Consider the following 16,234-nt stretch of genomic DNA (forward strand, 5'->3'; position numbering starts at 1 on the left):
TCATGTGTTGCTCAGCCCTGCCACCAGTGGAACCTGTCGGGGGCCACCTGCTGGTGGACACTTAGCTTGTGTCCAGCGCTCAGGGCTTGTGAACAAGAGCATTCCCTTCTCTGTGACACATGCCCAGGCGTGAGAGGCCAGCTTGTAGGGGACGTGCACAGAAGCCGCCACTGCTTCCCCAAGTGGCTTCCCACCTGCCCCCAGCACGGATGAGGGACCCACTTCTCTGCACCAGCAGCCAGCACCATCCCAGCACTGGGCCATGTGGTGCCAGCTTCGCCATTCTGGTAGGTGGAGTGACTGCCTGAGTCTCTTACCATAAGATTATGTTTACATATGACGTTAAAAACCGAATTAGAAAAGTAATCTATGTTTATCCGGTAGCAATTTTGAAAAACAGAGAAGCGTATTTAAAAACAAAACAAGGGGCGCCTGGGTGGCACAGCGGTTGGGCGTCTGCCTTCGGCTCAGGGCGTGATCCCAGCGTTATGGGATCGAGCCCCACATCAGGCTCCTCTGCTATGAGCCTGCTTCTTCCTCTCCCACTCCCCCTGCTTGTGTTCCCTCTCCCGCTGGCTGTCTCTATCTCTGTCGAATAAATAAATAAAATCTTTAAAAAAAAAAATAAATAAATAAAAAATAAAAAATAAAAAATAAAAACAAAACAAAACATGGGGCGCCTGGGTGGCACAGTGGTTAAGCGTCTGCCTTCGGCTCAGGGCGTGATCCCGGCGTTCTGGGATCGAGCCCCACATCAGGCTCCTCTGCTGGGAGCCTGCTTCTTCCTCTCCCACTCCCCCTGCTTGTGTTCCCTCTCCCGCTGGCTGTCTCTCTGTCGAATAAATACATAAAATCTTAAAAAAATAAAAAATAAAATAAAAACAAAACAAACCACAACACAACACCCTTCTAGTGCTTCTCTTGCGAACAGCAGCGCCGTCACCTAACCCTAACTCGGCGCACCCAAGCTGTAGACAACACGGGAGATTCTGGTGCAAAGACTGCACGTTCGGATCTCTCCCCACCCCGAGCGCCTCAGAGCATTCCCCACGACCTCCCCCATCCTCTTCGACACTGTGCCAGCTGTAGGAGAGGGGGCAGCCAAAGCCTAGTGGGGATCAGACTCAAGGTGGGGACCCGGAGAGGTGAGCCGAGGGCTCCGGGGCAGCTGCCAGCCTGCACACAGAGACGGCCGCTCGGCCATACGCCCCCCTCTGCCCCTCATTCCCGCTAGAGGCTCCCTCACCGTGTTAGCGTTCAGCAAAACTGAAAGCGCAGTGAAGCCTATGGATCTCTCTCAGGATAAGATTTTTTAAATGCAGGAGATAAACAGCAGGATGACTATATCAAATACCAGAGTATTTTTTAAAACAATGTGTGACACAGTCCCGCACCACAAAACCTCAGGAGTGACGACTAAAGGTAACGTGAGGTGTCTGTAGCCACTACCATGAGAAACGAACAGGTCTGGTTCTCTCAGTGGCAAAGTCAGGGGTCCTGCTGACCCGACAGTGGTTGTTGCCACATTCATGATGGAGGAAACGCTGAATTTCAGTCAGAGATTAGTGAAAGATGTTGTCTTTTTGCTATCCAAGTCCAGTGAGCCTCTGAATTCCCTCAAAGGAGGACTAGGCCTGGGGGAGCCTCCCACACACAGCCACGGGCAGGGTCGGGCCCCCAGCGAGGGCCACAGGGGGAGGGACAGCTGCTGAGAGGCAAGTGCAGAGCGGCAGCCCTGAGTCCTGGCCCCCAGCACACAGGTGAGAGACGGCCGGGTCCAGGGAGGATTAAGCTAAGGTTCCGGGTCACCACCTGCCTGGGCCACCTGAGGAAAACAGCCATTTTTTTTTAACGCCCCAATTTTTCTGCTTTAAGCCCGAGGGACAGGTAATGAAAAATGACATGTCTTATGGAAAGCCCCAAGTTAGTGTTAAGAGCCTACAGACCACAGAGTGTTTCCAGAAGGGTCTGCCCACCTTTGTCAGTGCAAAGGCCACTGTCCCATCGTCCTCAGTGGAAAGATCAAGCAGCTTCTGGTAAAACGCTTCATCATAAGGCCCGTCTATTTGCAACGTTTTTCTGAAAGAGAAAGCACAAAAAAAACAGGATGGCAAAGCTGCCTGGAAACGGTTTTTAGACTGTTAAACTCTTAACAGTCACACATCCGCCTTTAAACATCTCAAAGATCCACCTCTTCCTAACACTAAGCTTTGTTCTGAAGAAGCAATTTTAGACGAAGCTAAGTGTAAGAGCAGAGCCAGGGAGCCTGGGCTGCCTCCTGTTTATGACAAATGGCATCCAGGCCAGAAACGCTGGTGAGCGGAGAGGGGATGGAGGAGTCCAGGTCAACCTGGCCACAAGCCTGCGGCGGAGACCCCAGAGACCTCCGTCCTGGCAGGGCTGGCGGTGGGGCGGGAGCGGCCGGCCAGCTGTGGAGCTGCACTGCCCCCTGCAGGCTCAGCCAACACAGGACGGGGGGCCACCAGCCAGCCAGCCCCACTCCTCCTTCACAGAGGGCCTGGGAGTGGCTGCGGCTGGGTGGGTAGTCCTCCCGCTGGGGTGACCCCCTTCCCCCAGCCCCGTCTTGCCCTCAGGAATACTCTGGGCCCACTCCGCCTAGTAGGGGCAGGGGGGCCAAAGGCCTGGGCCTCACCTCTCCTCAGGAAACTCCTCCAGGTACCGCTCAACCCGCCGGTACAGAGGGTAGAGGCCTTCGATGTCCAGCAGGTCCAACATCTGCACCTGGAGGGTTTTGTACAGAAGACAGCCCTTCGGTAACCCCGAGCACTCCGGGCTGTTTTTTCCTACCAAGAACATCAGGAAAACAAGAGGTTTACTGTCAAGGACTGAAGAAAGCCTGGGCACGGGCCACACCCTGCCTCACGGAGCTGCTGGGGCACAGGGCCAGGCGCCAAAGACAGGCAGGGGACCCACGTCTCACTCTGTGCTGCTCCCTCTCAAAGGCCCTTAGCTCCTCACAACAGCCCAGACCTCCGTGCAGACACGGCTCTCGCTCTGAATTAGCCAGGCACAAACATTTAAAATGACCACACTGATGTCCCCGAATCTGTGAGACTGCGGAGCCCAGAGCCACAGCCCATGCTGACGGGTGGGTGGCCGCACAGGACAGCAGTCAAAGCTGCCGCTGATAAACCCGCAGCAGGGAGCGGTCATCACAGAGTCAGCGTGGGCACAAAGTCCATTCCAGACACAAGCATCCATGGGTCCCGGCCGTGCGCCAGGCGCTGTGCAGACTGGGAAGACAGGGACCCGGCCCATCTCTCACCCTTGAAGGGGGTAGCCGTGCGCAGTACGGACACTCTGACCTCTGACCTCCCACCTGCTGGCAGGACACGCTCAGCCACATGAGACGGTGGAAACACACAGACCCGGCTGGGGGGATCTGCTGAAATTACAGGCTGTGCGAACAGTGGAATACCTACCTCACGGTCAACAGAAATTCAAAAAATACAACTGCTGATACACATTTGGTTCTTAGGCAAAAATACCAGATTACAAAGTAGCGTGTGGAACACGATTTGTCGTCCTAGATTGCACATCCCGTGGGTCACACTTATGTCAGCCTGTGTGTCCAGGGAAGGCCTGGAAGAAAAGTCCCAGATGCCAGTGGCGCTCAGCACCCATCTGTGTCCTTCCAGACACATTCTGTCATCTACTTAAGGGCCCCAACATGGGCATAATTCTACCACAATTTTCTGAAATGATCAGGTATCACTTTTTCAAGAAAAAAGACTCAAAATTCATTTGTGCTAAGAAAAATTTGGCATGAGGGGCAGACGATGGGTGATCTGTCGTGCCCGGGGAGCCACTCGGCAAACACAGCAGCACTAGGAGCCATGCAGAAGCAGGGCCGAGGTCCTCCCGCATAGCACCCTGCGGCGGCCGCAAGGGACCACAGGCCCTTCAGCCCAAAACAGGCATGATCTGGGTCCTTCTCGTCAGCCCCACATGGCAGAGGCCTGCGTGTGGCGTGGAGCCCACCAGCAGACAGCCAAGGGACAATCGAGAAGCCTGGGAACACACAAGGCAAAAACCCAAACCTGCCGCCGCCAGGCTGCCTCAAAGCGGGGACACCCACTGAGTCACAGCCAGCCCACTGGCAAACGGGAGGTGCGGGAGCCACCCCACCTCAAAGGGCCCAGAGCTGTGGGACTCCAGCCTTCCGAGCCTCAGCTATCCACCTGCCGGGGAGAAACTACCCCACAGGGTGGCCATGCCGACGAGACAGAGGCACAGGGAAAGCGCTCAGCAAACTACGGAGGACGCACAGACGTGGGGGGCGGTGTTTTAGAGGAAAACCCTACAAAAGGTGAGGCAGGGAGTCTCCCCAGCAGGGCTAGGAGGCAGGGAGGCCAGCTGTGGGGAGCCCGGACAAGGCCCGGGCTGCTCCCGCAAGAGCTCCGTGAGGCCAGGCAGGACCCTGGCAGGTCACGCCACTCTGCCCCCGCCCCCGCCCCCCACGTGGCCTACCTTGGCGTCGCAGGCTCCTGCCGAAAGGGCTGGCTTCACAGACACGAGGGCCCCGGGGCCCAGGCCCCCGCCTCAGGGCACCCGCCCGGCCCTTGTCCGAGCCACTCAGCAGCACCCGCGTGATGACACGCACCAGCTCCCGGATCACAGCCCTTGTGCAGTGGGGCCCGCCGGCCAGGCCATTGGAAGGGAAGAAGAAAGGCTTCAGGTGGTGTGCGAGCTCGTTCCAGTCGGCCACAGGGCTGCGGGCATCTGTGCAGCCGTAGATCAGCTCACCGTTCTTCAGGCGGGGGGGAGACAGGGAAACGTCAGCTCCACGGGCTGGGGGCAGAACACCTTTGTCTCCGCCCACTGAGCAGGCAGAAGCACTTGACACCCGACATTTGTCTCCGTCTGGGGCCCCTGAACACCGCAGCCCCCCAAGGAAATGCACCCCACACACCGTGTCACTAGCCAAGAGGCAAATCCCACTAGACATGGAATAGAACAAATGTTCTCAAAAACCAAAGACCGGTCCTGGCCTAAAACACAAAGCCTCAGGCAAACGCAGCCCAAAGCCCCAAACCCCCCAAAACCCCAGCCTGTTATCCGAGAAGCCATGTGACACCCGTTCTCCTGAGGGACACAGTGTCAGTCTGACCCTGAGCAGGCAAACTTCTTGGCCAGTGTGGATGTCTGTGGGCCACCTGCATCTTGGGGACCTCTGTCCCCTGCAACAGGCTGGGCCACACTTCCTGCCAGGGCACGCAAGACTGCCCGTGTCACCAGCGTGGACCGTTTCATCCCCAAGGCCATCCTGCCTTTTAAAACCATGTCCAGCAAAGACACTCCCATGGCACCAACATCCCCAGGGCTGCGAGCAGGGCCGCCCAGTGGGCTGACACTGTGACCCGAAGGACCCTGATCCCCGCACGCCTAAGCAGTACCCAACCACAGGGGAGTGACCGACTCCTTGTCCCCTGGTTCCCTCATCTGAGAGATGGTGTGGTCAGCAGCCTCCAGACAGTCCCCAGTGGTCCCCTGACACACACATCCTGTAACCCCCCCCACCCCCGGGAAGCAGGAGCAACAGCACATCGCTGGCAAGACCACATTATGAAAGATGCTTTGGCTTCCCTCTCACGCCTCTTCTCAAGCCACGTGGCCATGCTGAGCAGCCCCTGGAGCACCCCCCACCTCCCTCTGCAAGGAACCAGGGCGTCTTGCCCACGCCATTAAGGACACAATCCTGGAAGCCCGGCCTCAGGCCCCAGTCAAGATGTCACAGAGAACACAACCCCAAGAGGGACCCAGAGCCAGCTATGCTGCTCAATTCCAGGCCACAGAAACCGTGAGAGCCAGTGTGTGGATGTTATGCAGAGGTGGATAACACAGAGGAGGACTGTCACTGTCCTGTCCCCAGGTGGCACATGAGAATCAATTCAGCCCACGAGGTGTGGACTGGGCATTCATCCCTCATCCAGGTCCTGGGATGCGGGAGTGTGCATGACACCTCCCGGGGTGTCTCCTGTCACGTGTCGGAGCAAGAGGCACACAACTGAGGTCACTGCTGGCCACGGGACCCAGGGAAGCCATCGTGAGACAACTGACCCTTGAGATGGCCTTACAGCAGGAAGAAGGTATGCAAGGCAAAGGGCAAGCAGGAGCTCCTGGTAGGGAAGGAGACCAAGGCGAAGCACTAAGCAAAACCGGGCACTGGGCTGCCACCAAGAGACGAGGCCAGGGCTGGGCCTGTGGTCTGTGCAGGAGCCGCCGCGGCCCATGAAACTGCCCTCCTCCAGGCCTGTGAGCCACTGAGTGACCGCTGGGCAGCAGAAGCCTCTTCTCCCCCGTGGCTAAAATCCGCACAAGTACAGATGAATGTGACATCAGCAGAGTGCCACTGTCCCAGGCTCCATGACAAGGCGCCATGTCCCCCACAAGTGTCCAGTGTTGGGGTGGACACAGCCACAGCTGTGGAGTGTGTGCGGAACACTCGGGCACACAGGGAAGAGGCTCCCACGGCGGATGGTGGCGGCACCAGCCACGGCCCGGGAAACAGCCCGCACCTGACCTTGGGAACCAAAGCCCCGCTCGAGCAGCAACGGCAAGCGCAGAAACGCGCTCTGTCGCTCCAGACGGTGTTTCGAAAAGCCCTCCTGGGTCACTTCTCTTCATCCCGGCTCCAGGCCCCGGCCCCAGAGCAGACAGTCAGCAAAGGATCCGCCGGGCAAGCCGCCCGCCTCACTGAAGTTCCAAACCAACCCCCGGATGAAAGAGAATGTGTCCTTAGGGTTTAAATATAAAATCCCTACAGTCTTTATAACAATTAAAAATAAAAACAGACTGAGAAAGAAGCCCTTTTTCTAGATTTGGGGAGGTGGAGGCAGACAGGCTCAAGTCCATTCACTCTGACCAGATTTCAGCCAGATGGGGAAAGCAAGTCAAGAAGAGGCTCCCTGCCCACCGTCCCCGGCTCGCTCTGAGCGACACCGTGTGCAGAGCAGCGGCGTCCGGCCGGAGCATACGACAGCCCTGCTTCTCCACGCAGATGCAGTGCTCGCAGGCCTGGACCGCGCTGCAGACTGTCCCTGACACGAAACGTCTAAGGGGACGCACCTGGGGCAGGGGCAGTGGTGACAGGAAAAGGAGATGGCCAGGGAGATCCAAGCGGACACGTTCCAGCACAGGCCACACTGAGCCCTCCTCCAGCTCTGGGCCAGCCCTGCTCCCCGCCCCCTTCCCCTCACCGCCTCTCCTCTGTGGAGACCCTGCCTCCTGCCAGCAGGCAACCACAGGGTCTCAGGAAGCCAGGTCAGGGGGCCGGCAGGTGGCAGAGAAGGAGCGAAAGGTGCCGGAGCCGATGGCGAACGCTCCCTGTGCAGGACCCCGCCCCTCCCCGGCCAGGACAGCATGATGAGAGCCACGGGACCCTGAGAATTCGCTCGCTGACAAGATCTGGGAATTACACATTCCCTACATCAACCACGAACAAAGGCGCAAGTGTGGCCGCTCTCTCAGAGACGCACAGAAGGGCCCCTGGGAAACAGCCCGATGGAGTCGAGGCCATCCTGTCCCAGAACCAGAAGCAGGCTGTGTGCATCCAGGGAGCCAAGGCCACCCAGTGGTCCAGGAGCTAACGTCCCACACTCTAGGGGTCAAAGGATGCCACGCCTGTGGAACGAGGCTTGGAAAAAGGACCAAAGGATTTTGTGCCAAGGCAGCCCCAGCCCAGGCACCCTCATCTGCCAGGACCGAAGTTCCAGGGGTTCACCCAGCCCAGTGGGGACACCCACTGGCCCCTCCACAGAAGTGCCACGAAAGAGAAGCAACTCTTACCTTAAATATTTTTAAGTTATTCTGAGCTTCCTGTAACAAGCTCTTCAAGGCAAAGTGCATTCTCTGCTTATTTCTAAAAGGAAAAGACACTATCGATAGAATGACAAGCAGTCTTTGCTTTCACCCGCCTGTGGCTCAGGGGACCGGACTCAGCGGATGTGCCTGTGAGAGCTGCTTGGAGGCTTCGGACTCTGGGGGCTAAGGAGCCATAGGCCCCCAGCCTTTCTCAGGGAGGACCCCCATCACTGCCCCCAACCCCCCTCTGCTCCCCGGCCACTGCCTCCCACAGCTGAGCTGACCCCAGGCAAGAACCCTGGGCTCTGCCCAGGACCCTGACTACCAGCCGGTGAGTGGCCTCCTTCCCCCCGCACCCCCACCCCCACGAAAGGCAGCACTAAGGACAAAGGAGAAGTACCCTCTTACCCTGAGTAGAGGTCGAGGGGACAGTATTTACTTATCTGCTTCCACTTTCCGGTTGCCACCTGTTAAGAAAGCACCAAGTGCTGTAAATGACCGGCGAGGGCAGCACGTGGCCAATGCTCCCCTGAGATGACAAGGGCAGCACCTCCAGGGGCACATCACCACTAGTGGGGGCCGGGGCTTGACTCCAACCCCTGGAGCCCTCAGCCCTCCTCTGAGCCTCAGGGGGCTGCCAGCCCTCCACACGAGCAGAGAAGCTGGCAGCTAGGACCTTTTCAAAATGACACAGCGAAAGCTGCCTCTTTCTGCAGCCAGCAGCACATGGTCTCACAAAATGACACAGCTAAACTGGTAATCAGATAAACAAATCTTTACAATTGTAATATTCAGGAAGAGGAGGGTGTGCCTAACAAGTAATTTCATGTTTTGGGGGAGAAGATAAATTGGCACAACCTTCTGAAAATCAACTTGCTGGTTTCCATCCAATTTTAAACATGGGTATTCCCTGACTTGGCAAATCTATGAGGAGTCATGAGGTCAAGGATGTTCACTGCAGCCTTACTGTAATAGTGAGGTCTGGAAACAACTTCACGGGGCATCTGCTCTCATGGGCCACATGCTAATGAAGGAACGGATAAATGATATCCGGCTACTTACAGAAAGAGGCAAAATGAAAAATCACCAACATTTATTCAAGGAAAAAAGCAAGTTGTGTAAGTGGAAATGATGTTACTTTGCTTAAAAAAAAAAAGGGTGCCTCCATATGTGCATATATCCAAATACACGTTGAAAAAGCCTGTAAGGGTACACAACAAGCAATCCTCAAAGATTACTTAAGTGAAGACAGCAATCAGCAGAGCAACTACTTACGGTGAGATCGTATTTGCTTTATAAAAGTGTATGTGTACACGCACATGTAAGCACACGCCAGAATACATGTGGCCAAGGCACCATCGCATTCCCACTCGGGTAACGTGTGTCTGTGCGGCACAGACAGCAGTCTGCGAGGGCGTGCCACCGGACAACACGGGCTCCCTCGGCGACAGTCCGTATTCTATCAGTTAAATCAGCAGGTACTGCTGCATAGTAAAAACCAGTTCTTAAAAAATCCATCAAATGAATGGTGACAATGAAGACCTTCTCCTAAAGGGAACGGCTCACACACCTTCTTTTCCCTAACAGCCTAGAAAGTCTTAACAGCACAAAGAAAAGATGGGGTGAGTCAGCAAAAGTGGAGTAAAGACCTCTGGAAATTCTCTCCATGAGGGCAATGAGAAGACCGGCAAACCGTCAGAATCAAAACTTTCAGAATTCTGAAAATTAACCAAAGGCTTGCAACAATCTGGGAAGCATTTACTCAAGAAAAATGGCCAACTCTAGGAACAGTGAGCTTTGTGGCATTTGTAATGCTCTATTCCCACCCCTCTCTCTAGCTCCAGGGAAACCTTAAAAACCAACAACCCTAATCCTGGTGAAAACAGAAGCCTGGCAGCCTCCAGAGGGGCTGAACCAGGCAGCAGTTTCTCCAAACCTTCATTCCCAAAGAATGGTCATTATGTGACCTATCCCTTGATTTCCCACCTTCGTTACCCGACTCAGAGCTCACCAAGTGCAAAAGGGGCATTTTCCCAAGAGGCATTTGTGAAAACTAGCAGAGGCCACTGTTCAACTTCATGGATACCTGAGAGAGTGGATAACAATTCGGTAACAGAAAAGTTGTGGCAAGGGGCGCCTGGGTGGCACAGCGGTTAAGCGTCTGCCTTTGGCTCAGGGCGTGATCCCAGAGTTCTGGGATCGAGCCCCACCATCAGGCTCCTCCACTGGGAGCCTACTTCTTCCTCTCCCACTCCCCCTGCTTGTGTTCCCTCTCTCGCTGGCTATCTCTCTGTCAAATAAATAAATAAAATCTTTAAAAAAAAAAAAAGAAAAGTTGTGGCAAACAATTAGGCTAACCTAAAGCTAAAAAAGAAAAAGCTGAGGAATGAGATATACACAGGGCTTTGGAAAGCTCCAGCATAACCTGGGCACCTACAAGGCTCTGGAAAGACCTTAAAAGGCCCCCACCTCCTGCTGCTCTGAGGTTCTGAGGAAGTGCAGACTAAGCAGAGTTGCAACTGCCATGCTGAGTGTCTGCATTGGATTTAGGGTGCCTTACCTTTCTAGTTTGTTAGTGTGCACACGGAGCCCCTCAGCAAATACTTACTGGTTGCAGGCATTCAGGAAAATCTCAGTGCTGAAAAACTGTCAACCAAGAGTTTTTCATCTATAAAACTACCCTTTAAAATGAAGGAGTGATTAAGACACTGCCGGATAAACAATAACTTAAAAAAAATTGTTGTTAGCTAACCTGCCCTACAAGAAATACTAAAGGGAACCCTTCAGGCTGAAATGAAATGGCCCTAGACAGTAACTGGAATCCACGTGAAGAAATAAAGAGCACAGCAGTAAAGGAACTACGCAGGTAGATAAACATAAAAGACAATATAAACATACTCTGTAATTTTTTGATCCCATCCCCTTTAGAGACAGACTGTCCTCCACATGGCATAAGGCAGTCGTCAAGCATCTGTATTGACAAGCATACTGTGTATAAAGATTAATTTGTGAAGGGGAAGTCAACAAAGCTACAAGGAGCAGAGATTTGTACACCAGCGAATTAAACTCGTATTAACTGAGCTAGACTGTTTAGCTTAAGAGGTTAAATTAATGAGTGACTAGGCAGAATATTAACAACAAAAGACTTGAACCACACTCTAAACCAACCAGACCTAACAAACATCTATAGACCCTCCACCCAACAAGAGCGGAACGCACGTTCTGATCAAGCAAACGTGGAACATTCTCAAGGAGACATGAAGTCATGCAAATATTCTCCAAACTCAGTGAAATGAAATTAGAAATCAATAGCAAAAAAAAAAAGAGAGAGAGAAACTCACAAATATGAGAAATATAAACACATTCCCAATCATCAATGAGTCAAAGAAGAAATCAACAGGGAAATCAGAAAACTGAGACAGAATGAAAATACAACATACCAAAATTTATGGCAGGCAGAGAGAACAGAGATTACATGGAAATTTATACTTATAAACACCTATATAAAAAAGAAGAAAAACCTCAAGTCAATAACCTGTGTTTATACACTAACAAACTAGAAAGGTAAGGCACCCTAAATCCAATGCAGACAGAGGGAAGGAAATAGTAAAGATTAATGCAGAAACAGATGAAATGAGGCACAGAGAGAAAAATGAAGAACAAAACCATAAGTTGTTTCTCTGAAAAGATCAACAATTATTACAATCCTTTGGCTAGATCAAGAAAAATGACTAAAAAAAGAAAAGAAAGAAAGGATGTTACTACCAACCTTGCAGAAATAAAAAAGAATTTTAGAGGAATATTATGAACCAACAAATTAGACAAAATGCGTAAATTCTTAGAAACACGCAACTACCAAAACTGAGTCAGGAACAAACAGAAAATCCGAACAGAATAATAATAAAAGACTGAATCAGTAATCAAAAATCTTCCCACAAAGGAAACCCCAGGACCAGATGACTTCACCAGGTAATTCTACCAAATGATTAAAGAAGAACCAATACTCAAGCTCTTCCAAAAAATTAGAGGGGAGAGAAGGAAACACTTCCTAACTTACTCTACGAAGCCAGTTATTACCCTGGTACCAAAACCAAACAAAACATCACTAGAAAAGAATACTGCAGGCCAGTTATGTCTTAAGAAAAAACCTTCAATAAAGACAATAAAAACTAACCACATTTAGCAGCATATTTAAGGGATTATACACCTATAATAAAGTGGGATTTATCCCAGAAATACAAGCGTGGTTCAACATATGAAAATCAATGTAATGACCACACTGATAGACAGGAAAGCACCTCATGACCATCTCCATAGATATAGGATAAAATCTAATAGTCTTTCATGATTAAGAAAAACAAAAAACTGGGGCGCCTGGGTGGCACAGCGGTTAAGCGTCTGCCTTCGGCTCAGGGCGTGATCTCGGCGTTATGGGATCGAGCCCCACATCAGGCTCTTCGGCTATGAGCCTGCTTCTTCCTCTCCCACTCCCCCTGCTTGTGTTCCCTCTCTCGCTGGCTGTCTCTATCTCTGTCGAATAAATAAATAATATTTAAAAAAAAAAAAAAAAAGAAAAACAAAAAACTCAAAAAGAACATCTATGACCAGCTCATGGTGACATTACACTCTGTGATGAAAAACTGAAAACTTCCGCCTAAGATCAGGAACAAGATAAGGGTGTCCACTCTTGCTTCTATGCAATATTGTACTGCAAGTTTTTTGTGTTTTTTTTAAGGCTTTATTTGTCAGTGAGCGAGCGAGCCCAAGCAGCGGGGCAGCAGGCAGAGGGAGAAGCAGGCTCCCTGCTAAGCAAGGAGCCTGATGCAGGACTCAATCCCAGGACCCTGGGATCACGACCTGAGCTGAAGGCAGACACTTAAGGGACTGAGCCACCCAGGCATCCCTGTACTGCAAGTTCTAACCAGAGCAGTTAGGGAAGAAAAACAAAGGACACCCAGATGGGAAAGAACAAAGTAAAATTATCCCTATTTGCAAGTGATCTGATCATGTATACAGAAAATCCTAAAAAACTACCACAACCAAAAAAAAACAAAAAAATACAGCAAATAAACAGGTTCATCAAGGGTGACAGGATATCAATGTACAAAAAAACAACTGCATTTCTCACCTCACACCCGTTAGAAAACAAACTAGCAAGTGTTGGTAAGGGTGTGGGCAAGTGGGACTTTTACGTCCCGGGAAGTAACGTGAAATGGCACAGGTGCTGTGGAAAACAGTATGGTGGTTCCTGATAATGAACAACAGTTACCATATGACCAACAACCTACTTCTGGGTTTACAGTCAGGAGAACTGAAAGCGGAATCTCAGACACCTGCGCACCCGTGTTCACAGGAGAATTATTCATAAAAGCCAAAAGACAGAAGCAACCCAGCGTCTGTCACTGGATAAATGGATCAAAAATGTGTTGGGGTGCCTGGGTGGCACAGCGGTTAAGCGTCTGCCTTCGGCTCAGGGCGTGATCCCGGCGTTCCGGGATCGAGCCCCACATCAGGCTTCTCCGCTAGGAGCCTGCTTCTTCCTCTCCCACTCCCCCTGCTTGTGTTCCCTCTCTCGCTGGCTGTCTCTCTCTAATAAATAAAATAAATAAATCTTTTAAAAAAAAAAATGTGGTATATATATTCAGCAGCTTATTACTCAGTCTTAAAAAGGAAGGAAATTCTGACATACTTCACAACATGGATGAACCTTGAGAACATAAGTGAAATGAGTCAGTCACAGGACAAATCCTGTATAATTCCATTTCTGTGAGGAGCGACGGCAGTGAAGTCACGGAGGCAGAAACGAGGCTGGTGGCTGCCGGGAGCTGAGGAAAGTTCAGCGTGGAGTGGTTTATGTGGACAGAGTTTCAGGTGGGGCTGAGGAAAAGTTCTGGAGATGGATGGTGCTGACAGTTGCACAACAACGTAACTTAATGGTTAAGATGGTAAGCTTTATGTTATGTGTGTTTCACCACAACTAAAAATATATATTTAAAAAATCAATTCTATTTCTATGCAATAAACAACCTGAAAATGAAAAGAAAAATACCACTTACAACAGCATCCAAAATAATAAAACACTTAGGGATAAATTTAACAAAAGAAGTATAAGACTGACACACTGAAAACTATAAAATAGCACTGAATGAAATTAAAATCCTAAATAAATGGAAAAACATCCTGTGTCCACAGAACACGACTCCTATTAAGGTGGCGACACCTCCCAGATTGATTTGCAATTCGTGGATCCCATGAGAACGCCCAGCTGGTTTCTTGAGGGAAGAAATAAAACTCTATTCACAGATGGCATGATCCTGTATGTAGAAAATTCCAAAGACTCTACAAGAAAGCCGCAAAGCTGCAGGGTACAAGATCAACATACAAAAGTCAGTTGTGTTTTGGGCGCCTAGGGGGCTCCGTAGGTTACCTTCCGCTCTGGTCAAAACCGCAAGGTCCTGAGATTGAGCTCAGCAGGGAGTCTGCTTCTCGCTCTCACGCTGCCCCTCCCCCCCGCTCGTTCTCTCTCTCTCTCTCTCTAGTGGATAAAATCTTCAAAAAAATTTAGTTTTGTTTCTATACGCCAGCAATAAACAGTCTGAGAAGAAAATTAAAGAATTCCATTTATAATCATATTATAATATCCTGAAAGAATATCCAGAAATAAATTTTAACCAAAGTGGTAAAACACTTGCACCCCGAAGGCTATAAATGTTGCTGAAAGATATTTTCAAAGTCATAAGTAAGTGGAAAGGCGGCCTGTGTTCATGGATTGTAACTCGTAATACTGTTAAGATGGCAGTACTACCCAAAGTGACCTACACATTCCTGCAATTTCTGTCAAAATCCCAATAATCTTTTTTTGCAGAAATGAAAAATCCAATCCCCAAATTCATATGTAACTATAAGGAGTCCCAAAAAGCCAAAACACGAAAAGGAAGAACAAAGCTGGAGGACTCAAACTTCCTGATTTCAAAACTGACTGCAAAGCTACAGAATCAAAAAAAGGGCCATCCTGGCATAAGGACAGACATATAGGCCGATGGAACAGAACACAGAGCCTGGACAGAAACCACCACATTCACAGCCACAAGATCTTCGGAAAGGGAGCCAAGACCATTCCCTGGAGAGAGGACAGTCCTTTCAACCAATGGCGCTGGGGAAACTGGAATTAAACGCAAAAGAAATTGGACCCCTATCTCCCTTCGAATACAAAAATTAACATAAAATGGATCAAAAACATAGGGGAAAACCTTCATGACCTTGATTTGGGCAATGATTTCTTAGCTATGACACCATAGCACAGGCAATAAAAGAAAGAGACAAACTAAACTTCAGTAAAATTAAAAATGTGCATCAGAGGGCACTACTGACAGAGTGAAAAGATAACAGAATGGGAGAAGATATTGCTAATCACATATCTCATAAAGGATTAATACCCAAAATATATACAGAACCCCTAAAACTCAACAACAAAAAATAACCCAATTCAAAAATGGGCAAAGGACTTGAACCGAGATATCTCAAAAGAAAACATACAAATGGCCTATGAGCCGGTGACAAAATCTGCAACATCACGAACCGACAGGGAAACGCGGATGAAAACCCCAGTGAGGGGCCACTTCATGCCCCCGAGGGTCCCCTATAATCACAAACAGGGACAACAGCAAGTGCTGGCGAAGATGTGGAGCGATCAGACCTCACGCGTGGCTGGTGGGAATACAGAATGGTGTGACAGCTGTGGAAAGAGCTTGTTTTGCTCAAAAAATTAAACACAATTTCTCGAAGACCCAGCAAGTCCACTCCTAGGACTCAGCCCAAGAGAACGGAAAGCAGTGACTCAAACAAGCACGGGTACGTGCACGTTCACAGCAACACTACTCTCAACGGCCAACAGGCAGCAATGACCCACATGTCTGTCAAGAGATGAATGAATGGACAAGACGTTCCCATTCAGTACGAGAGCGGTCGACCACGCTACAGCATGGATAAAACCTCAAAACCGTGATGCTCAGGGAGGAGGCGAGTCACAAAGAGGCCACAGGCTGCAGGATTCCATTTGCAGGAAACGTCCAGAAGAGGCAAATCCACAGGGGCAGGTGGCTGCCAGGGGCTGGCCGGATAGGAGACTGGGGACTGACTGCTAACGGGGTCAGGATTCTTTGTGAGGTGACAAAATGCTTCTGGGATTTGAGGATGACGGTAGGACCGTCATGCGAATTTACTAAACTCCACCGAATTGGACACTCCAGCGGGCGACCTGCAGACGCCCCCGCCGGCCTTACCTTGAGGTGCTGGTGCATGCAGTAGCGGCACACCCGGCGCTTCGCCTCGTGCGTCACGTCACCGGACAAAGGAATAAACCCGCATTTGGGCTGCAAAATCAGCAAGTAAGGGAGAAAAGAATGTTTAG

The 16,234-nt window shown here is 50.7% G+C and overlaps 1 protein-coding gene across 4 annotated transcripts in view; it reads right to left on the reverse strand.

The window, feature by feature from the left end:
* The window catches only part of IPPK (inositol-pentakisphosphate 2-kinase), a 41,978-nt gene that overhangs the window by 12,652 nt on the left and 13,092 nt on the right, over nucleotides 1-16,234 (reverse strand). For 3 of the 4 annotated variants that reach the window (XM_019808410.2, XM_002927691.4, XM_019808413.2), the window contains exons 6-11: nucleotides 16,107-16,196; nucleotides 8,233-8,291; nucleotides 7,810-7,882; nucleotides 4,492-4,771; nucleotides 2,654-2,804; nucleotides 1,977-2,079 (exon numbers count right to left, since the gene is read on the reverse strand). In XM_019808410.2, coding sequence (XP_019663969.1) covers nucleotides 1,977-2,079; nucleotides 2,654-2,804; nucleotides 4,492-4,771; nucleotides 7,810-7,882; nucleotides 8,233-8,291; nucleotides 16,107-16,196 — 756 coding nt within the window. The remainder of the gene's footprint in view (nucleotides 1-1,976; nucleotides 2,080-2,653; nucleotides 2,805-4,491; nucleotides 4,772-7,809; nucleotides 7,883-8,232; nucleotides 8,292-16,106; nucleotides 16,197-16,234) is intronic. The other variant, XM_034647378.1, reaches the window with a different exon arrangement.

Source organism: Ailuropoda melanoleuca, chromosome 17 (assembly GCF_002007445.2).
Source record: "Ailuropoda melanoleuca isolate Jingjing chromosome 17, ASM200744v2, whole genome shotgun sequence".
NCBI lineage: Eukaryota > Metazoa > Chordata > Mammalia > Carnivora > Ursidae > Ailuropoda > Ailuropoda melanoleuca.